The 23,539-nt window shown below is 36.4% G+C and overlaps 1 protein-coding gene across 1 annotated transcript in view; it reads left to right on the top strand.

Moving 5' to 3' along the window:
• The window catches only part of Agmo (alkylglycerol monooxygenase), a 262,696-nt gene that overhangs the window by 127,677 nt on the left and 111,480 nt on the right, over positions 1-23,539 (top strand). Inside the window, exons 9-12 of the mRNA XM_075947527.1 lie at positions 2,479-2,613; positions 3,453-3,569; positions 6,558-6,640; positions 7,132-7,237. Coding sequence (XP_075803642.1) covers positions 2,479-2,613; positions 3,453-3,569; positions 6,558-6,640; positions 7,132-7,237 — 441 coding nt within the window. The remainder of the gene's footprint in view (positions 1-2,478; positions 2,614-3,452; positions 3,570-6,557; positions 6,641-7,131; positions 7,238-23,539) is intronic.

Genomic DNA, 23,539 nt, shown 5'->3' with positions numbered 1-23,539 from the left:
ATGTCTGCTGAGTTCCGACGTGTCAATATCAGATGACCACAAAGGCTCCTGGGGTTAAGGAATCACAAATGAGGAAAAGATAAGAATGCTCTAAAAGCTGTGGCTGTCATTCAGTTATGGGTCTGGATACAAGGCTGCTTGCCATGTCCTGGAAGTAACAAAATCAAAGGCTCCTGTTGGGCTTGCTTTGCAAACCTACTCAAGTTTTCAGAGAACATTGAGACAAAAGAATTCTCTACAGCTGTTAAATACTTACAGATTCAATTCTCAGGTACAAATTTGCCCTAGGAATCCAAGACTCAGGTTTACTTAGCTCATTTCAACCTACTTACTTGACTGTGGCTTCATACACCAGTTAGGTCCAAATGCCATCCTTTCTGTAGTGAAAGTGATTATTCTATATCCATACCTGGAAAGAAAATTGCTGATGTGTGTATACATATGTAAACATACATATGTATGGGCACATATTTTCCCCTACATAGCATTTGGACTTCCATCTTTACCCTAGGCTGTACTCACAACAGGATGTGTCTCTCAGGAGACACATAATAAATATGTTCAAATTTTTACAACCGATTTAAAAAATACACATGAAAGACCCACTCCCTTAACTTCGGGTAGATTTTTCTCCTTAACATGAATAAAGAAAGAGAAATGGAAAAATCCACCTCCATCTCTAGGATGGAGCTTTACAAGCCTGGTGCCAATGCGATTCATGAGACCATCTTTATAAAGTGCAGATGCCATTCAGCAGCACTGTGGAATATGTGGGAGAGACTATAGGGGATGTCAGTATCACCATTGGATACTTAACACCTTTGGAAGCAAGGCTTTGGGAACATACACTGTTTGAGGATGAGAGGGTCGTGCATGAGAAAAGACTAGTGAATGAATATTGTAAGCACTACACACACAGTAGATGAATGGATGGGAATTGCTATGTGCCAAAGTGGACAATGACAGGCATTTTTGAGTCACAGCACATTTAAGTCAAGAAGTAAGCCTCCAGGTAACTACATTTAAAATGTTTTTTTCAGCACGATAGTTGTCAGGTGTGGGTCTAACGTTTATTCTCCTTTGTGCTCATTTTAGTCAGAAAGATTAAGTCAGCAACTTATGATAATTAAGAGTTTGATAATTAAGAGATCCAAATTTGTTATTTTCAGTGATTTCCCTTTGAATACAGCTAAATTGCTTACCTAGGTTTTATTACCCACAAAGGAACTTAGATTTTTCCCCACTAAACACAGGGATACACTTGCTTTTTGAGGTGTAGACCACTCTGTTCTCTTTCGAAAGATCCAAAGTTCCTAGGGATTGGAAACCAAGTAAATTGGGGAAATGTCATTCAACTATTATGATATATCGCTCATGCTTAGTATCCAGACTTGCAGAAATAAAATTGAAGTAATTTGCAAAATAACCAAATGATTTAGCATTTTAATGTGTGTTGGAAGTTCTAAACACACTAATTTTCTGTATTACTAGTATTGAAAATCCCCGGGCTAAACCTCCATCTAACATTTACCTCGTCTTCGGAAACGTCACCATTAAGCCCTATAATAACTCAGGCTGATTCTTGGAATATTTCAAGTAATTATAAAATCCATTTTTCTAAACTTAGCTATTTAAATTCATCCAGGGACTTACTGCTAAAATACCAGCATGATCACAAATTCTGAGAGCAAGAGCTTTTCTTTCCATTAATGCATTTCTATACTTGAAAAAAAAAAAAACCCTCACATTTAGAGTCTGGAGTTGATGTTCAAATTCTATGAATATGTTTAGTCCTATGGCGCATTATGGGCACTTGTGTGAAATTTCCTTATAGTTAAAATTTATTGAGCACTTATATGTGAGTATGTTATTTAACTTCTGTGAATATCAAATGAATGTTATTTAAAGAATGCACATTCCTGCTGAAACACTCATTGTAAAAGTCTCCTGCAGTCACAAAAGCCCTCTTTTCCAGGACTAAATATGAGTTACTTGATACTTAGAAAACTACAAGCTGAAATGCTTGTGAATAGCTTTTGCTAATATCATATTAGTAACACAATAAATCATTGCTTCAAAAAAATATCTGGATAGGTGATCTTATGATGCCTCCAGTTGACTGCAATATCCACCTAGTAAGATGTTAGAAAGGAACCAATAGACAAGGATGTTGCCTTCACACAAGCTAGTTAATTTTATTTGATGCACCTCATAACTTATTTACTCTACTTTGAAGATTTTGTAACTAATTATATACTTTTCATTTTAAAATTGTAATTTAACTTTAAAGATTTTTACAAAACACCAAAATATATAGAATGTATAGAATTAATTAAAACAAATAATGTGATTACATATCACTATATTACCTACCTTATCATGATGCATATTAAAATATGTAAATTACACTGAACAAAATAGTAAACAATTAACTATATTTAAAATTCTGTAATGCTTGTGTAATTTTTTTCCCCCTAGTTTCACCATTTACTCTATATATGGAATACATTCTGGGCCACACCTGGATTCTTTCATAAGGTTTCTGTCCTATTCAAAGGACCAGGATGGGGTCCAGGTAAACCAAGACTTGGCCTAAGTGAAGAAATTCCAGAGGTAAGTAATGTTCAAAATAGAGGAAAATATTATTTCTATTCAATTGTTCATGATCTATGCTATGATTGTTTATCAAATGAAGGTCACAAATAAAAGTACAGAAACAATAAGAAGAGTTGATTGTCATTTGCAAGATGGCATTTTAGGTAAAAAAAAATCATGTGATATCTTAAAGAACAATTTTATCTGAATAATATTTTATTGTTTTTAAATATCTTACTCACATATATTTTATATCCTTAATTGGTTGTAGTTAGTCATCTTGATAGAGGTAAAAAGTACTTTGATTATTTCTTCATTAAACTGCCCAGAAAGGAGGGTTGTACTTTCCTGTTTTCTACAGAATAGTCAAAGTTAGTATTTTTAAATTATATCAGTGCCTACATCTGCTTTAGCTAAATAAAAGCACAGCATGATACTTCTAGAAATCTAAGTAGTTTAAGAAAGTTGTTTTAATAAAAAACTACTTGATGTTGAATCATAGTTATCTATGCTGCATAGAATCACCTGATTTCACTTTCTTTGCATGTTGCTGGACATATTTTCAGATGTGAAAGGTTCTAGTCTATTCCTCTTGGCTAGTTCAATCTTGAATATATATGAAGAACCCGTGGCATTTCCATTTAAGGAAGACTAAATCATAGCTAGAAGGCAAAATATTCTGCATCAAAAAAACAAGTTTCCTAATCTTTAGACAAGGAAATGAATGTCTGAGATCTTCTGGAGCAAAGATGAAAAACAGCATTTTCTGGGACTCATTCTTTCCCAAAGTGTGAATTTTTGCAAGAGTGATGAGCCACAACACAAAGTAAAGGAAAGCGTCCTTCTGGTCTACCTAGGTTACAGGACAGGAAGTCCCCTTGTCGTCAGCAGCATCCCAGCAATTAAAGATGTACACCGTCCTGCAGTTTGCAGTGATGCTGTCATTTTATGAAGAGACTTTTGCAAACACAGAGGTAGGTACTTTTAATATAGTATGTGAAAATAATTCATCAAGTTTTTAATTAAAATATGTTCTTCCTTAGTGACTATGCTCTATTTTTCTTAGTAATTGCTTTCATTTAGGGGGAACAGCATATATTTTTTAAAAGAAAATTAACTTGTGCAAGATTATTAAATGTAAACAAATTAATTGTATTGCAATGCTGCTAATTGTAATATAAATCAAATGTTTTGACACCTGTTTAAATGGCAAATTTGTGACTTGTCCTATATTTTTGTAATTGAAATAAAAGACTTCAAAAATCAGAACTGACCATACTTAAGAAAGCATATTTTCTATCAGTATTAAGATACCTATTATGTTTAGAAAATTGCTTGATAAACCGAATTTAGAGAATTTCCACTGCAAGGTTTACAGCTTTTATATTTTTCTTTCAAAGGTAATAATGCCTAACTTCTGGTAGCTTAAGCATAAGAGCATAATATCCATACTACGAGGTATGGATAGTTTAGGAATAGGCATACTGTAGGTAATGGACATTATCTATACTGACCATGTTCTGGAGACAACAAAAGTAATAAAAAGCATATAAAAATGGACTTCAAACTGCACAAATGATAAAATATTCTTCATAAAAGTGTAGGAATCCAAAAAAGGTAGATAAAAGTAATAAAGTAACTAATGAAAGAGTAGATAAAATACAACATATAATCACAAGACAAAAATATCACAGAATTTGTTTTTTTTTTTTTACAAAGAAAATGAGAATCTCAGGAAATGATCTCAGAGTTGGCAATGTTGAGGTTGTTACAGTTACTCTGGACAAATAATGGCTGTGCCTTAAAGCAATGATTCTACTCCTTGCAATGTGGTAGGTTTGCATATAGCTGGTTTTAAGATGTACAGACCATCTACAATTTGTGAATTAATTGCACAAAAATATCTCCTGGAATGCAAAAAAGAAATAACAAAATATGCAGCCAGTCTAAGATGCTGAGCATGTGGAGGAAATGTGAGGGAGGGAACCGAGGAGTGGGTGCAGCTCACTCGGAGATGTGGCAACTGCAGTGGTGTTGAGACAAGCCTGGAGATTGGACCCAGTTAGATAGCAGAGCTGGGTAAAGAGACTGACTCCAATAAAATGTAAAACATTTTTTAAGAAGATAATGACAAACATTAGTAAAGAAAAATTATTCAAAGGAAGATTGAGAGTCCTGCAGTTGCTTTGTGGAGATAGAAAAAAAAAAAAGATTTCTTAGAATTTTTTCTTTTGCTTTATTTTTGAGGTTGTAATATAATTACAACATTTCTGTCTTCCCTTTCTTTCCTTCAAGAATTCCCATGAAACCTTCTCCACTATATTTGAAATTCAAGGCTTCTTTTTTCACTAATTGTTTTAGGATATGTGTGTATGCATATATGTATGTATACATGCGTGTATGTATATATATATATACATATTCCTAAATATATCCTGTTGACTACATTTAAAGTTACTTGTATGTATGCTTTCAGTGTTGACCATTTTTGAGAATTTTAACTACCTAATGTTCACATGGGACTGAATGAAAGTTTGTACTAACAATGTTCTAGTTAAACGTCAGATAAAAACAGATGTTAAACTGGTTTCAGATCAGAGTTCAGGGACCTAACAAAAAATGTTCAAGTTTTTCCCTAAGATAATACATAAATTTAAGTCTGGATATGATGCTCCAATAATTAAAAACTGACAACTACAAAACTAATCACAAAATCATACTAGAAAGATAATAAAAAAATAGATCAAAACATGAACTATAACTGCAGAATCAATTATCAGAGTATTAATATTTAATATAATCAAAATACTAAAGAAAATTAATATTTGGATAAACAGGTTAAATTTAAGAGACTGAGATTTTATATATATATTTATATATATATATATACTCTTAAATATACTCTATTTATATAATACTAATATATACATATAGTATTACATCCCAAACACAGTTTCCCCTTCCTCTATTCTTCTATTCTTCCTTCTCTCTCAGATCCACTTCTCCATTTTTTTTTTCAGAAAAAAGTTCACCTCCCAGGGATAACAAGTTACAATAAGATCAGACACAAAATCTCATATCAAGGCCTTATGAGGCAACCGAGTAGGCGGAAAAGGGTCTTAAAGGCAGACAAAAAGACAAAGACAGATTCTGCTCCCACTGTTACAAATCCCACAAGAACACCAAGGTATGCAACCTACCATATATGCAGAGGCGCTAGCACAGACACACACAAGGATCTGTTACTGCCCTTTCTGTCTCTGTGAGTTGCTACGAGCCCCACTTGAAGCTAAGATATCTTAAACACTTCTGAAAACCACAAAATTAGGTGGAATGAATAAATAATGTGTGTTGTGAACTAGTCCTACTGATTATTGTTAGTAATGTCATTATCTAAATCCGATGTGATTAAATAGTTATATGTAGATGGAGTATTTCACTAAAACAGTTCTATAGATTCTACATAATTTAGATATTGAGTTTTGACTATGTAACTCCATCCTGAATGGTCTTGAATATGGTGAGCAGAATTCACTAACCAGCACAGCTCCAATGAGCACTTTTCCTTTGTATATATTTCCTTGTAAAAAGAAAATTTAGATTTCAAATGAGAAGGAATTGTTCATGCTGAAAATATATACCAGAATGTAATATTTACCTCTCAGATGTGAATCACTTACCCTTGCTTGATGTTCCATCTAATTTCAAAAGTCAAAGTTTTACAGGAGACAAGCAAAATAACAGTTTAAGCAAAAGCTCATGATAAAATTATCTGTTTCCTTCTGAAGTGTTTGATAAGGTGGTGTCAGTAGACAAAGCAGTTATTCCTCTCTATCCACACCTTGTGCAGAGAGTGACAATGGTAGGCAGGAAAGTGCACGGTGTTTCCATGTCGATGTGAGATCCTAATGTCCCTCCCCCACCCTCCCCAGGATCCACTGAACTCTGTGTTTCTTTAACAGGCACTGTCCCAAGTCACTCTGCTTCTAAGGGTCTCCTTCATTCTCCTGACCTTGACATCCATTGGATTCCTTTTGGATCAAAGGCAAGACATGAATTTCTTTTGTTATTTTTTTCCTTTATTCAAAAGAGGAATTTTCCATAACAATAAAAATATCCATGTAATATGGAGTATCATAGTTAGTTTTATGAAACCTTAGTGCCTAATGCCCTTGTTTTCAATGAGTTAGCTGCATCAGCTTTCCCTAAGCCATCAGAAGACTCTGGGCTACTGAGGAGAGTCTCACAGGCCTTACAGTCTTCATTTCTGGTTGTTGAACACTTTATTGTTTCACTATCGCTCATCACTGCTTTAACTCAACAATGAGTAGACAAAACAGGTTTTTCTTAAAAGACACACCTTGTTGCTTAGTTAAGGCTGTGTTCAAAGCACTTCGGGGACATACCACTCAATTATGTCAAAATACATTGCCTGTCCTGAAAACCTAAAGTAAATGTTATTGATATGCTAATTATGACATAAGGACGAGGCCACTGTATGCACAACTAATGGATATCAACGCCCTGCTATTTCAGACCCACAGCAGCTATTCTGGAAACTCTTCGATGCCTGATGTTCCTAACCCTGTTCAGATTTGGTCACCTAAAGCCTCTTTTTCCATCCTTGTCATTTGTATTCGAGGTAAGACATTTGGTGTAGGTAGCTGAACTGTTTAATCCACTCATTCAATGATGTTTTCTCTCTATTGAATCCGTGGCCAGAATTTGTAGTAAGTTTTTTGTTCTGTGTAATATATCTTGAATTGTGATTCATAAAACTTTCAGTTAGTTATTGTTGATGAGTCATCGAGTTTTATCCCAAAATTTTGGTTGATATCATTAAATCACAGAGATGGGGGAAAATGCATTGTGGGGCATTTTGAAGAAAACCACGGTGCTCTGTAGATCCTCAAGTACTTAGTGGTAGGTATGACTTTATAAGAAGGATGGTGCCATTTAGTTCTTCTAATGAAAGCTTTGAAAATGAAAAGTGTTTGAGATGTTTGCACATCACCTATAACGGATATAATTATATGAAAATGAAAAGTTTAAGGCAAAGAGACTGTTAAAATTAAAGATGTGTTTTGATATTATATTTGATGATTAGGACAGTTTTCTCAGAAATTTGAGGGTATCTATTTTTTTTATTACTCAGGAAATCCCTGAACAGTTTTACTCATCAATTGTGTTTATTAGGTCTCTTTAAAATTTAGAACTTTGTTCCTGAACAATATACCAATATTAAGGAAATATGCAATATGGCAGCTTATTGGAGTCGTCGTACATGCTAAGATTCCCGTTATCAAAGGACAAAGTGTGTTTGTTTGTTTTCTGTTGCTGTGATAATACACTGACCAAAAACAAATTGTGGAGAGAAGAACTGGCTTAATCTTCTGTCTCCAGATAATTGCACACCACTGTGTGAAGTCAGAAAGGGGCTCGAGGCAGGAGCAGAGCAGAAAGCAGAAGCTGTGTGTCAGTGCTTTCTCCTGGCTTGATTCCCTGAGTAGCTACTACCCCTCTTCTATAGCTCGGGCCCATCTGTCTAGGGATCCCAGGGCCCACACGGAGCTAGGTCCTCCCATTCCAGTTAGGGGACTGCCTCACAGATATGGTGTCCTTTTTTTAATCGTGTCTCCTTTTTCATAAATTAGCTACCACATAAGCTAATACAGAGACACACTTTGTAGTGATTCTAATATTGATACATTTCTTTTAAAGCAGTTTGATATTGTAAAGACATGTCTACTTTTGACTAAGTATCTCACGTATGTTGAATTTATACTGTAGGTATGATAGGCATGCATGCATGGATTGATGTATATGTAATGGAACTCATGGTACCAGCATGTGTAATGGCACAAAAACTGTGAGTAACCTAATGCCACTCACAAGTGACTGTTTGACGATTATGTCAAACTCATAATATAAAACCAGTATCTAGAATATAAAAATCGGGAACCCATTAGGACTGGTCTCAAAATTATAAATTATCTGCAGTAAATATGCAATGCAACGATGGGTGTCACTCTAAAAATACAGACAGTAGAAGATTTCAAAGAAGTGAGTTAATGTATTTTATTAAGTGCTTTTCATATACTTTAGAAAACATAGGAGAACGTAACAGTTTACTGTGGAAAATCAAAGCTACTTATGTGGTTAGAAGGCAAAAACGGACAATTCTTTATTACATTGATGTTACTTAGTACCTTTACAGTTTTTGAGCTCTCAAATATATTTTATTCTTAATATATAATATATATAATATTCAATAGTGAGACATAAAATTTTGGTATCAAAATTTTGTACCATGATTTGCACAACTTTGAACTTTACCTGAATGGGCAACAAAGGACTAAAGAAAGAACAAACACATAGAAAGGCTAATGGAGGTGAACTAGCAGCCCAGAAACTTAGCACATTTATTATCCATTGCTGACAGAGGAAATGGGTTTATTGTATGCCAATGAATGAGGAGAGAATAGGCTAGCTAACATTGATAGGAAGGTCACCGTCATCCCTGACGAGGCAGTTGTGATCGACAGTTCCTGCAAACATTGGCTTTAGCAAAAGGTCAGCTGTCTGTAAAATCTAACAATTCTGTACCAGTCCTCTGCTCCTAACCTAGGGAGGCCTTGTCACCCCATGAGGCGAGGCCTTGGGGGAATCTTTGACACTGCAGTTTTCATGTCCCCGACACACACATATTCACTGAGAACTTCATCCGCTTTCTGTGACCTCAGTCATCCACATTACACGTAAGTGACACTAGAGCTTGCATATTTACTTAGTGTGTAAAAGTGTTCTATACATAATATAATCTTGAAGCATGAATTAACTTTTCATTGAAATTCAGACATACATGGCAGAAAAGCCCTAAAATCAAATGAGATAGAATGTTCATATTCTAAATGAGTGATATATTCAGTTTCCAGCAGGAAATGCTAAGATCCTTTTTAAAGAACCTACTGTCGTGTATATTGTGGGAGCTATTCTTAAGTGCTCTGGAAGTAAACTGTTCTTTATGTCAACATCATTTCTCCATATGATTATGAAAACATATTGTATTTGGAGTTTCAGATGGCATGGCAGGAAGCAGAGCATTGTTTCTGACAAACTACAGTGATGATGTGCTATGTTAAAACTTCGGTCTTAACATTGAAATGCCTAGCTAAAATTTGAGCTCTGATACACCATTGCTTGAATTTGACTCTCACCATGAGAATGGCTTTAGTATGACTTATTGGATAATTACTTGGTGATTTATATATTTGGCACCAGTCTTCTTACCTATAAAAGGAAGAAGGAATAGTTAAATCTACTAAATTTTGAAGATTACATGAGAAAATTGTACCTATGATGTTTCTCATAATAATTAACAGCAAATGCTCAGTAAATGTTTATTTTTATTATTGTTGTTGATAGTTTAGTTATTGATATGAATATACAGAACCCAGGAAATAATTCATTGGTAACTTCCCTCAATATCCACAAGCCAAGCCTGAGTCTAATGTTATGGACAGGAGGAAAAACATTGCAGTGGAACAAAAACTCCCAGTTCTGTGTTCTTTGGCTGAGACTCACGCTGACATTAGACTTTATGTTTAAATGGTACCCACCCTTTAAACAGGCTTTAACAGAGGTATATGTTTATAACTCTCACTACACTACTCAAAAGCTCCCATTTCATTGTCACACCAACTCAGGATGTCCTTTTATTATTTTCGCAATGGTTAATCTTGTCAACTGGATAGGATTTAGAATCACCATGGAAACACATATCTGGTTGTAATCAGAGGCTAAACTTTTTTTTTCTTTACCTCCTGGTCTCACATAAACATACAGAAGCTTATATTAGTAACAGAATGCTCAGTCTCTAGCTCCGGATTATTACTAACTAGCTCTTACAACTTAAATTAACCTATTTCTGTTGATATACATTTTCATTACTCTACATTTTGCCAGTTCTCTAGCACAATTTATTCCTCTGGCAACTGGCTCATATCTCCCCGACTCTACTCATTCTTTCTCCCTGTGTCTCTGTTTGACTTGCCTAGTCTTATTCTGCCTGGTTATTGGTCAATTTGGCTTTATCATTAACCAATGAGGAAAACACATATTTACAGGGTACAGAAGGAAAATCCTACAGAATCTGGGAACATCTATGAGGGAGTTTCTAAATTGGGCCTACTGGAGTAGAAAGATGTCCTTTTAGTATGGCCAACATCACTTCTTAAACTGGTTACCTGGAGTCAATCAAATGGAGAAGGTGAGCCAGGTATCAGCATTTATTTCTCTTTTCTTCTTGACTGTGGATGCAACATGTCCAATATCTCATACTCTTACCACCAAGTTTCCCCTGAAAATTTCATGATGCCATTTCTAATGAGAGAAAGAATGTGTGTGGATTTGGATGGGAGGCAAAGTTGAGAGGGTCAGAGAGGAGCTGGAAGAAATCATAATCAAAATATACTGCATAAAATAAAACTATTTTCAATAAAATATAAATGTATTTATTTCATACAACACTTTTTTCATTGCTATAGTAGATATAGAGTACTAAGGCATAGAAATGTCCAAAACATAAATTCAAGTTATTGAATTTTATAAAGTAAATGATTTTAACATATCTTTCCTATTTAAAGTTGTTCATCTCAGATATTTTGACATAGCAACAAAAAAACACTTCAAGTTCTAGTATTTCCATCCCAATCTCTCTTTTGCATTTTAAAATCTTATTTAAATTGTGGAATAGAAACAAACAAAATGAAGACAAATGAGTATTTCTCAGGATCCCAGAGATGCCTTTCTGTGTTCTCTCACATGACTGCTGCGTGCCAAGGGTCAACTTGAGGCATGCCTTGCCCTCCTCTTTCTTTGTCAGATGACACATAGATTGGAGTTACTTAGAAGCTGGATAGGAGATGCTCAGTTGGATTTTATTTTACTCTTTACTTTTGGGGGGGGGACCCTACCATCCAGCTCTCAAATAAATACATGGAGGCTTTTACTTATAAATGTCCGGCATATACTTGACTTATTCTAGCCAGCTTTTCTTAAATTATCCTGTCTACCTTTTGCCTTTTAGCTTTTTTTTTCTTTCTTTACTGCTGTATATTTTACTTTTAATATTACTCTGTGACTAGCAAGGCCTTTTTTTTTCTCCTTGATCTTCTTCCTCCCAGATTTTCTTCCTAATTTTTTTTTTCTGCCTGTCAGCCCTGTCTGTCCTTTCTCCCCTCTCTCTCGCTACTGGCCATTCAACTCTTTAACAGCCCATCAGGTGTTTTAGACAGGCAAAATGACACAACTTTACAGAGTTAAACAAATGCAACAAGAAAAAAATGCAGCACATCCTTGCAGCATGAACAAATGGAACACATCTCGAAGTAATATACTACAATAGAGACACATCCTTGCTGGGGACCTTGGAAGTTTCTGTTGAGTTGAGAGAGTGTCATTTGAGTTCTGAGGGTTCGTGGGAAAGGACTTTGTGGGAAGCCTGAGAAATCCTTTCTGTATTTACAGAGATAATCCGTAGGGAGAAAAATAGCCACTTGATTAACGGTTCTGCCTGAAACCCTGTGCACAGCAGCTTTAGTGAGCACTTCATTCACCCTTTAGGAAGCAAATTTCTTGTTTTCCGATTCAGATCTTAGCATCATACTTACTTATCATTCATGCTTTTCCCATCACAATCTTGGCTAGAAAGTTCAGTTTTTTTAATAAAATTTTAAGGAAAATGTGTACATTGATCGTCAGTTACGATGCATGCAGAAATGCAAGGCAATCCTCCCAGCAGCAGGAGGACTGGTTAATATTCATTTATTCAGTAAATATTGGATTTGTAATGACAGCATCTGCCATTAGATGCCACTCAACAAAACTGAGGTGGGCATATAGATATGATTTTTAAAATCTACGTAGAAGACTGATGTATTGATTTCACACTGGAAGGAATGTAGCCTTAGATGTTCTTCTCAGCCATGTGTTTGAGAAAAATGCACATTATCAGAAGACTCGGCAGTGAGCAGTGTCATGTTTTTACAGAGTTTTTCATTGCTGCTCTTTTGCTACCTCCACATTTTTTTAATACAGTAAAATTGAGCATTTCTTGCTGTTACTAGTTTCTCTGTAACTCCCTAACCCAAAGCTTAATGGCCTCAGAAAAATTAATATGTACTTTTCTCACAGTCATGTGTAGCTTACTCTGCTGCTTCCCCCGAGCCTCCTCCCAGACTGCACTAAACATCAAGGGTCCACTGATCTGAGTGGCTCGGGGGGAGCCTGGGGGAAGACACTATTACCTCCACGTGGCTCCTTCCTGTCCAGTTTGCAAGGCCAGGTCACGTGAGTGCAGCTCTGCCGCACTCCATCAAGGTGGGCTGTGGCGGAACTCACTCTTTGAGCACATCTAGCCATCAAACAGATCACCAAAGAGATGCTCTTCAATGGGTGACAGGAACCTGAGTTTCTGCTGTGTGGAAGAAATGAGTTGTCAAAAAAGCATACGTGAAAGTATGGGCATGAAAAACATATCTACTTGTCACGTGGGTGGGTCCATACCACAGTGATGATTAACGTGTGGCTGTAGTGCTGAAGTTAGACAAACATGTTTATAGTCGGTCATCTCAAAACATTTCAACTTTTTGTCTGTTCATGATGCACGTAAAGATGCTGCTGCCGCCAATTTCCGTTAGGATACTCTTTATGGTTTTTAACACAAAACTTTTATTTCAAGATGAAGCCAAAACACATTCAGCCAAATTTATGAACATTATAAATATTCATAATTAATGCAGTTTTATTTTGCTCCTTTTTATATTATTCAGACTTTAAATACTTTATAATCATAGTTTACTTTATGACATATATAAGTAGCAATTATAATAAATTTGGTTGATGATTTCCTTTACATGTATTCACAATTTTAGCCTTTTATAATATTTGAAAAATATTAAATTATTTTTAAAAGATAAACTAGTGTACCCTTGATGCGGTGTAATAACCAGGCTAGCTTAATATGAAACAGCAAAATTTAATGAAGGGATAGCTTACAACACCAGGGATCCAGCGATGGGCAGGAAATACAAAAGGACCAGCGGGGCTCATGCCCGCCAGATTTATATGTAAACATTAACCCGAGGTGAACATGCCCCCCATTGGGCTGGGCTTCCCCTACATACCCAGTCAAGAAAAGCATTATAATCTTATAACACTAGAGAATTGTTAGTGGCATCATGTTGTCATATGAATTTCAGGGAACAACCTGATAAAGCCAACCCTTTTCTTGTCTTTGAGGTTTTCAGCCATCTGTATTTAATGAGAATAAACCATCTCTAAGCCCTTATTAATTAAAAATTTTGGTAACAATAAAATGTTATCATACTGGCTTTGGTTTCTTTCCCTAAATATTCCAGTGGAAATATATGATTAAGATGTATCATTCTGTTTCATTTAGATGTAGTTTATTCATTTTCTTATTAAAAAAATCTTCCCATGTATCTATATCAAGGTATATTTATATGTTAGTGCTCATTTCTAGGTTTTTCTGGTTCAGTGTTGCAATGAAAATTAATGTAGAAATCTCATTTCGCATGTGTATATACATAGAGTTTCCCTGGATTACATGGCTAGGCATGAAATTTCTAGACTGTAAAAAGTGTGTATTTAAATTTGAAATAAAGCTAACTTGTTTTTCAAAGTATGTATAAAGTGTAAATTTTTCCCACTGAAATTATAATTTTCAGATTTCTTACTTATTATCCACCTAGAATATTAAATAGTATATTACTTTATCCATAATTACAATTTTTGCTTAGTACTGAGGAGATCATTATATCATGCTTACTGGTTTTTGTTTTTTCTTGTGTTATGTTTTTTTTTTTCATGTCTTTTAAGCACTCTTCTGTTTGGTTGTCTTGTTTTTGCTTTTCAGAAGTTTGAGTGTGGTCATGATATGAAACCTTTCTCACATTTCCCTAAAGAACCTTCCTTGAGCAGAAAAGAAGTCTTGTTGGTTGACAGCTGTAGCGTGATTTCTAATTGGCCTTGGTAATTAAAATCTGGTGTCAGATATTAGGAGGTGAGAGCTGAAAGATCAGAGAAGCAGACCAGCCAGTCACTAGTTGTTATCTCTATGAAATCCTCAGACCAAATGGGGTTCCTTTCTCTACAAGTCCTCAGAATGAATGCCATCTCCACGAAATCTCAGACTTAACCCTGAGCTCCTGTCTCCTCCTGCCTTATGTTCTTCTCTCTGTTCATCTATATATAGGTCTAAACCTCCCTAGTGCTGTGCTGAGATTAAAGGTATCTTACTTACAGGTACTAAGATTAATGGTGTGAGCTACCACCATCTGGCTCTGTTTCTCTTTTAGTCTGGGTCAATCTCTTGTAGCCCAGGGTGGCCTTGAACTCACAGAGATCCATCTGCCTGTGCCTCCCCAGAGCTGGGATCAAAGCTGTGTGTCATGACTGTCTGGCGTCTATGGCTAACTAGCAGCTAGTTCTACACTCTACTCTTCAAGCAAGCTTTGTTTGTTATAGCACAAATCAAATATCACCACAGACAGTCTGGTTGTGTGAACATGAGGCTCTGAATTCAGATCTTACCGCCCACATTAAAAGCTAGTCAAGGTAGCACACGTTAGTAACCCATTGCTGGAGAAGCAGAGAAAGGAAGATCCCTGAAGCTCACTGGTCAACACATCCAGCCTAGCCAGCAAACCCCTAATTCCATGAAGAGACCTGGTCTCAGAAAATCAAGTAGGAAGTTATAGAGGAAGACTTTGACACCCACCTCTGACCACCAGATGCACCTCACACCTCCACACAGCAAATCAAGATATAGAGGAGGACGATCTGTCAGAGGGGGTTTGTATGAGCTATACATGCTAACACTGCCTATGTCATGTGTTAGTCATCACCCTTCCTTTTCATCACGGTAAATAAGATAAAACTGCGCTGAAGTATTTTATTCCTCTGCCTGTAAAAAGAGGGATACAGTAACTTCGACAGAGCAGATTGTAAATATCTTCGTCATGCACTGGACTTTGTGTGCTAGTTCCCAACACTGATGTCGCAACCAAGGAAATAATGATGCCTGATAGCTTTCTGTGCATTATCTTATGAAGAACTTATAAAGTAAAGTGCACAGCCCGAGGCCTGTGAGCCTCGCATTTATGGAGTTGAGACAGGAGGACCACAACCAGCTTGAAGCTGCCACTTGCTACTTCAAACGGGATCCTGTTTCTAGGTGGAGAATGAACTTAGTTCAGAACCACGAAAGAAAGGGGCATAATGTATATTTTCACCTACTCTGCCCTTCTTCCCTCATCATTGTTGGAAAAGGCTTAGCATTAGAATTCATCAAGTGAAGTTGTTTTTGCGTTTTATGCTCGAAGATATTTTACTACCTATAATTTTTCTACATTGTCATATAGATTTGAAATAACACAAATCTACTCTCTCTGTTAAAAATACATTATTATTGTCAGATTGCAGATGTTAGAATGAAAGTTTTCCATCTAGGAACATTTACCTTTTAAACATTTTAAACTAAGTTTTCATGTATTTATTTTTATTTTAGTTTAGTGTTTGATTGTTTTGCTTCATTTTGTCTTTTTCTTTTGTTTGAAAACAGGAAATGATCCCCAGCCAAGGGCAAACATATTGAAGTTAGTTTAACATCACAAACCTTGGAATTTTGAGTATGTTCTCAAATGGATACAATCCCTATTAATTATATTGTTTGGATAAAAATAGAGGGGCATTCCTGAAGTTAGCTTTGTGTTTTCCAGCCTTCGGACTCAACATCTCTGCATTTATCCTGGCTGGGCTACTACCTGACTCCTTGTGGGTGTAGGCTGTCAGGACAACATGGTGAATTCCTAACCAAGGCTTAAAGTAAACATCGTTTTCTTTACAGAAATTATTTCCATATCACTCCTGGTTTTCTTCTTGGCTTTGAAAAAGGACTGCCTTCCCACACACCTTTTCCCACATAATCACCTGTCCCTGATTTGAAATAACAAAGAACCTCCCATTGTGCGTCCTCGCCTGTGTGTACTTGGTTCTGTGCTGTGATTTATGACCTGAGCATCCGACACTCTCCATACAACCTCAAGAAGGCCTTAAATGAAAGCAAATGCAAACTTGTGATAGAAAACCTTGTCAACACACATGAAATTAAACACATGCATGTTTTAATTCGTGTTTTGCTTTTTCATGTGTCCTTTTAAAATGATGAAAATAGGGGAGACCCATGATAGATTTCATGAGGATCCATGATGAATTTCACCTTCTACAAACGAGATTCTGAAGGGAATCCTCCTACAAGGAGAAAGTACAGGATATTTAACAGAGCATCCCATGGTTTCTACAGGGACACGGCAGGGCTAGTTTGGGCTCTCCATGGTCTGTAAACTAGTTGCGCCATCATTAACCACAAGGCCAGAATGCCTCATTCCAGATGCTCTGACCAATGGACCGTAAAATTGCGACGCATTTCGGGCCAAGCCCAAGATTTTCAAAGCCCCCACCCCACTCTGCTCAACAATCTAACCCCCAATTCCCTCTGAAAAGCTGCTCATTATTCTTCTTCTGCCCCCTGATCTAAGCAAAAGAAATCCTTCTGGAATCAATTAGAAATGTCTGCCCTTGATGAGGTTTGCACGTGAGTTCAGAGCTGTGAGGCCGTGGTAGTGGCGGCCAACAGCTGCATTTTCGGGTGGTAAAATCTGAGGAGGAATTTTCCAGGGTTTATTTATCATCATAAAAATTTTTTTTAATAGGCAAGACATGTTGAGAGACAATCTTGTGTGCCTTTGAAAGTGAACTTAAATTAGAATTGTATGTTTATTTCTTTCATAATGAGGAGAGTGACGATCTGTACTGGACCTGCTTTTTCCTCAAGAGCTTGGACCTAAGAGATTAGGCAGCTGAATAAGGGTATTCCTGCTGGACGAAACAGCATGAGATGCCTTTATCTCTTCCGTCATGGTAATGGCTTGACAAGGGGAAACAGTCAAAATTAATGGAAATCAGAGTCCGCTTTCTAAAATAATGTGCATTAACAGAAAACTTTATTAATTTGTAGATGTTAATTTACATGTGATTTAAGCAATTATCATTACTCAATTAATATGCTGCTACATAATAGTGAAGAGATATTGATCCATAGGGCCACCTTTAAATTTAGTATTTTGTAGTTATATATACATACACGTATAATACATGCATACATACATACATATGCAATAACATTTAATTTAAACTTTGGTAACCATCATGGCCTTTCCTTTCCTCTAGTATGTGACTGATATACTTACTGGAAGACAGATTTTATTCCTCACACTGTCTAAGGAAGCAGTTGTATCAAGTGAAGATTTTGTCACTAGGAGGATCACTTGTTCCACCAAGAAATGCTGCCAACCACTATGTCATCCAACCTCACCACACAGTGCATCATTTTAGTTCTTAAATATGCCTCGTATAGTCAAAATGGAAACAAGCTACATGTTTTATTTGTCTTTTATGTATATGTGTATGGGCCTGCACATATATATGTATGTATGCTTCATACATGCAGAATCGGGTTCAGTACAACTGGAGTTACAGAGACTGTGAACCATCTAAAATAGGTGTTGGGAACTGAATTACCAAGTTCTGCTGGAACAGCAAGTGCACTTAAATGCTGAGCTGTCTATCCAACTCTGTAAATTAAAACATTCATCACCTGCTGTTACCCCTTAAATATTGTGATCACTGCCCACGCTGTGATTGAGGTGTGCAGTACCGTACTCCCTCTTGTATTACCTATTTATATTAATCAGAAGGGAGAAGTTCAAATTTAATTTCTTGTGAAGACTATGTGCAGACGTTGCCCATGATCAGTTTGATTTCTAAACAGAAGTTTGATAAGTAATGAAACTGGGTAAGTTTCTGATGAATTCCACCCTGAGATAAAGTTGTTAAAGGGTACATCATCCCTACCCAATTCCAGAGTAACGTGACACATACTGAAACCAATCAGGAAGTTTATCTTTTAAAAATAATGTTTCTTTTATGATTTTCCATACTCAGATATGCTCAGCATTTCATCAATAATCCAGGCTCCGTATGGTGAAGAGAAAAAAGCCAAATTCAACTTTTAAAGATATTCTAGACGTTACCTGTTCAGACAGTGCAACAAGGACATCTTAACAAGTATGTCTACTCCTTGAGAATAATTCCACAAATCACTCTTCTTAAAGACATTTAGGTCTAGAACAACATCTGTTTGGTATGAAACCCCAACACTTAGAGGTGGCAGGCCTGAGAGAGGATGGCAAGCAAGCTCTAATGTCTAAGAGAAGAGAAAACAGAACTCTGCTCTTTCTGACTCTCAGTTACGGGGGGCTCCCAGCAGGTGAGGCAGCAACACTACCCAGCTTCTTGTGGATGAGCAGTTCCAAGAAAAGCAGCTGCTGATGCAAGGGAATTGATTGAACCTCTCAACTCCACTTAGAAATTCACTTTGTATTTAGAGTGTCCTTCCTTACACTTTATAGAATCCCAAAGCACTGGCAAATGCAGAATATTAATATGGATAGTTCAGCGCAATTTTCACAGGGCTTTTACACTGGCGGCATCAATATGCAAGCTGAATTTGACATTAAGATCCACTATTGGGGAATCTCTGTTGGGGACCTGGACTATACATGAAGCACAATAAGTTAATATTTCTCCCTGTGTTTATCTCTGAGAGTCTTGACCTAGCCTTAAACCAATATTTAAGTTACTCTGAGATACAGAAAAACTGGACTCAGGTTCTAGATATGCTGATGTTAGGAGTTAATACTCAGAGGAAAAAAAAAAACATTAATTCTCAGTTTCGTCACCCAGTGAAATCAAAAGAATGAGGAACTTTCTAATACTATTTCGGTGTTAAGATTCCATGGTAGCTATGTAATTAAAAAAGAATAAAGGTCCCCTGTTTCAAAAAGACGTTATCTTGATGAGAAATGAAGACTACAGTTATTTGTGGTTGTAACAACAATGTTAGCCAGGCATGAAGATGTATGCCTCTAATCCCAGTGCTCAGGGTGCAGAGGCAGGCAGCTGTGAATTCGAGGCCAGACTGTTCTACAAAGTGTGTTTCAGGATAGCCAGAACTGTAACACAGAGAAACCCTGTTCTGAGAAACAAAATAAAGCAAATGACCAAAACCAAAGGAACAATGCTTACAAACTATTAAGGAATATGCTGTTTTAGTAAATTAGTGGTTGCAGATTCTTCTTCTCCAACAACCATGACTTTGCTAACACTGAGTAGTTAGCTAGGTTTCCAGTACCAGGCATGGTTTCCCTCTTGTTGAGCAGGTCTTTTCTTTGCAACAGATGGAGACCACTATACAAAACCACAACCAATGAAAACACAGAGTTACAGAGCTCAATCACAATGGATACATCTACAAAACTATGCTACACCTAAGACTCAGGAAAGATTGTCAAAGAGAGGAGGGGGGAGAAAGTTTATAGAGCTAGAGGATCAGGGAGCTTGCTATGAGATTGTGTCTCCGAGTAATATCTCACTGACATGAGTTGCACGAAGGACAGTGTGAATGGGCATACTAAATTTGATGGGGAAAAGTCCATGAGACCTCAGCCCTGCACAAAGAACTGTAGACAACTGAGTCAAACTGGGAAGAGCAGATAAATTGATTGTCCAGTCCCAAATGCTGAGCTGAAAACATACAAAAAATGACATTGCATAAACTTAACAAAGTATATTGAGAAACATCCATATGTGAGCATATATGCATGCAATAAGAAGTAATGGAAAAATAGGTCACAAATTTGAAGGAGATTGGAGAGGGGGTGTATGGGACAGTTTGTAGGGAGGAAAGGATAAGGAAAAATGTGACTATATCAAAATCTCAAAAATAAAATAAACTAACACACCTTTTAAAAAGAAGATAAAGGTTGTTTTCTTCACATTTATCTGATGGAGTGGTATTTAATTTCTGGGACTGAGGGAACAGTGGGTGTGGAGTTGGGTATGTCATTTTCTGCTTTCATTGTATGTGAGAACATGGGAGGGGGGCACGACTGAGGTCGCAATGCAGTGTCTCATGAAAACTTAGCTGTGTCTTGGTGTAGGCACCTCTGCATCCTTTCCCAGCTCTAGCAACTGAAAAATCAGAGAAGACAAAGGAAAAACAGTTCTCCTTGCGAAGCTTTTTTAGTGGCAGGGAGAGAGCTCAGGAGGGTATTGCCTCAGAGGAAAGGATTGAGATGATAGGAAAGAAGCCTGGAACATATTTACAACTGGGAGAATATTAGACATTGGAACACTAAGGCCAGGTTTTTTGGTTTAGATACCAAAAAGTCTGCAGGAAAGCCTTCAGAGTTTTAGAGATTATTTTTTGCCAAGAACTGATGAGAAGTGTGTAGAAAGAACATCCAGTAGATTAAACTATTGTCCGTGTTCCTTCGGGAATGGCAAACAGGCATATGTCTGCCACTCTTTTCTTCCAATGCAGTAGTACAAGTCACTGAGGTGTCACTCACAGCAGGGGATCTCAATGTGAGCCACGTCGGTGGCCTCTAATAAACATGTGGAAGTGTTTCATAAGAACACATTGGGCAGATTTGTTTGTTCATATTAGTTATGCTGAGTGAAAATCACAGTGCAACACTCATGTCTTAAAAATTTTATCAAGTATTATTCAGATGACTCAGCGAGTGCTCTAGTTTATTTTGTATATTATTTCCACTTACTTTTAACCTCTTTGTTCTACCAGAAATACCACTTGTATGTCAGGCTTTTCCGACTCTTTGCAGAAGAACATTTGAGGGTGATGTTTACCTTTCTTTATCTCTAGCCCAACCCCTGTGAAACGAATAAGCCCTTGACTGTACAGAGCACCGTGTTCATTACAGCCACAGGTCCAGTTCACAATGATTCCTTTTACCTAACATTTCACACTTACCTGTCTTTTCATATGACAAAGATGTTCCATGTTTCAGGGTGTCAAGACAATTCAGGGGATCCAACTCAGGTCCTCACTCAGGCATGCTCTCTGTCACCGAGTTAGTCTCAGTCCTTATTTTCAATATTTATTTTTCCTGGAAATATCTCGTTCTCCTACTTACATTGTCTTCCCTTGTGCAATTTCACTCGCTTGTGTTTGCCAAGTAATATTCTAAGTCATCTGTCTTAGAATTCAGTTTCCTCTTAGTGTTTGTGAAAAGCAGATTCTCTGGTTTGTTTTTTGTTTTTTGTTTCTTGTTTTTTTTTTTTTTTTTAAGATAGAATAATCTCATTAGGGTGCGCTTGGGAGAAAAAAAAAGACTTCTGAACATTCTGAACATTTTCTTAACTTCAGAAAAACCTTACCAGTACAATCCATCCTGATATGTTTGAAAGTCAGAAAAGACACAGACCATTTGCCGCAAGAAAATGTATTTAGGGCTCAAAATCCACGAGTGAACTTTGCTTTTTTTAACTTAAATTTTAAACTTATTTTTATAATTTCATGTACAGATATTGTATTTACAACCCCCCACCTTCCACCTTTGAACTTCACCTTCTAGGATAAAGTGTAACTACTTCTGACATAGAACTGCTCTGTTGTGGATGGGTGAAGGCTATGATGATAATACATTGACTCAACGGCTCAGCCCTCGGGAATCAAGGCAGAAATAGGCTAGATCATCATAAATAGAGTCTTTTAGTACATTATATCTGCAAAAGTTACTCTTTTGAATTTGAAATGATATTGAATGAACTAAAAATGTTAGATTAAAAAGTTTTAAAAAATGGCTACATGTTATTTTCTTAAAAAAAACTTCAAGATAAATATATTTGATTTTTTTCCCCCAAATCAACACTCTTGCTAGTCTTTTTCCACATGTTAAATTCTGGAGGGTATTATTTCTCATTTCACTGTGTATTACAGAATAAATATTCACTGTGGACAGAAACACATATGAATATTCAATCTAGAATGAGATGAGCCTTTTAAGATATAAGAATTATTAGAAAATTCCATTGTTTCATGAGGTTTCTTTAGCTATTGTCTGTTTATAGCTTGTTGGAATGTAGATTATTTACAAATTCATTGTACTACCCAAAGAATGTTTTAAGACTGCAAACGTATTTTCTATTTATTAAACTATGGAAGAAAGTTAGAGACTATTAGGTAAAATAAGGTAAGACTGAATACTAACTTGCGTTAATAGAAAAATCAAAGGTCTGGCCACCCTGAAAACTTATACTTTCTTAGGTCAGCAATGAGTTATGGAGGAGGAGTTCTGAGTGGAGAAATCATATGGTGGTCAAGGTTTTTATTCTTCCAGGCCATATGACTTTATGGCAAGACGGCAAATAGAAGAAAAGAAGATTATATACCCTTGTGGTTTCAAGTCATGGAAACAAATGAGAAGGTTTCCTATCATAGTTTGAAGAAGCTAATTCGAACCTAGGGTGTAAATACAGAAAGAACTACCTGTTATTGTGAGTCCTCATCAGTTGAGCTGTTTAAAAATTAACAACTTCACTGTACAGAAATGCCCACGTCTACAAGTAATATTCCTGTGGAGGCATAAGGAATAAATATGACACCTAAAATATGTGCATTCAAGTAATTCAGCGTAAAGCACTGGCTCTAATTTTTTGAAGATAAGAATGTACAGTTGAAATCAGACAACTGGTTTCATATTAAAAATCAACATTAAAGTAAAATTCTCAAAAGCACATTTCACAAGTAGGCATATATGTTTCTAGATTTCAATGTTGAATAACATTTTTACATTGTTGTCTTGTCTCCTATTAAATTTCTGGTTTGTTCTCAATGTACCTTTATTTATTTATTTTTTGTGGTGTGTCTTACTCAATAGCCTAAGGAAGACTAACACATGTCCTGCTTACATCTGAATTAAGCTCAGCATACTTGAAA

The sequence above is a fragment of the Microtus pennsylvanicus genome, chromosome 14 (genome assembly GCF_037038515.1).
Source record: "Microtus pennsylvanicus isolate mMicPen1 chromosome 14, mMicPen1.hap1, whole genome shotgun sequence".
NCBI lineage: Eukaryota > Metazoa > Chordata > Mammalia > Rodentia > Cricetidae > Microtus > Microtus pennsylvanicus.
The sequence above is the reverse complement of the archived record's forward strand: the minus strand, read 5'-3'. Positions and strand labels throughout refer to the sequence as shown.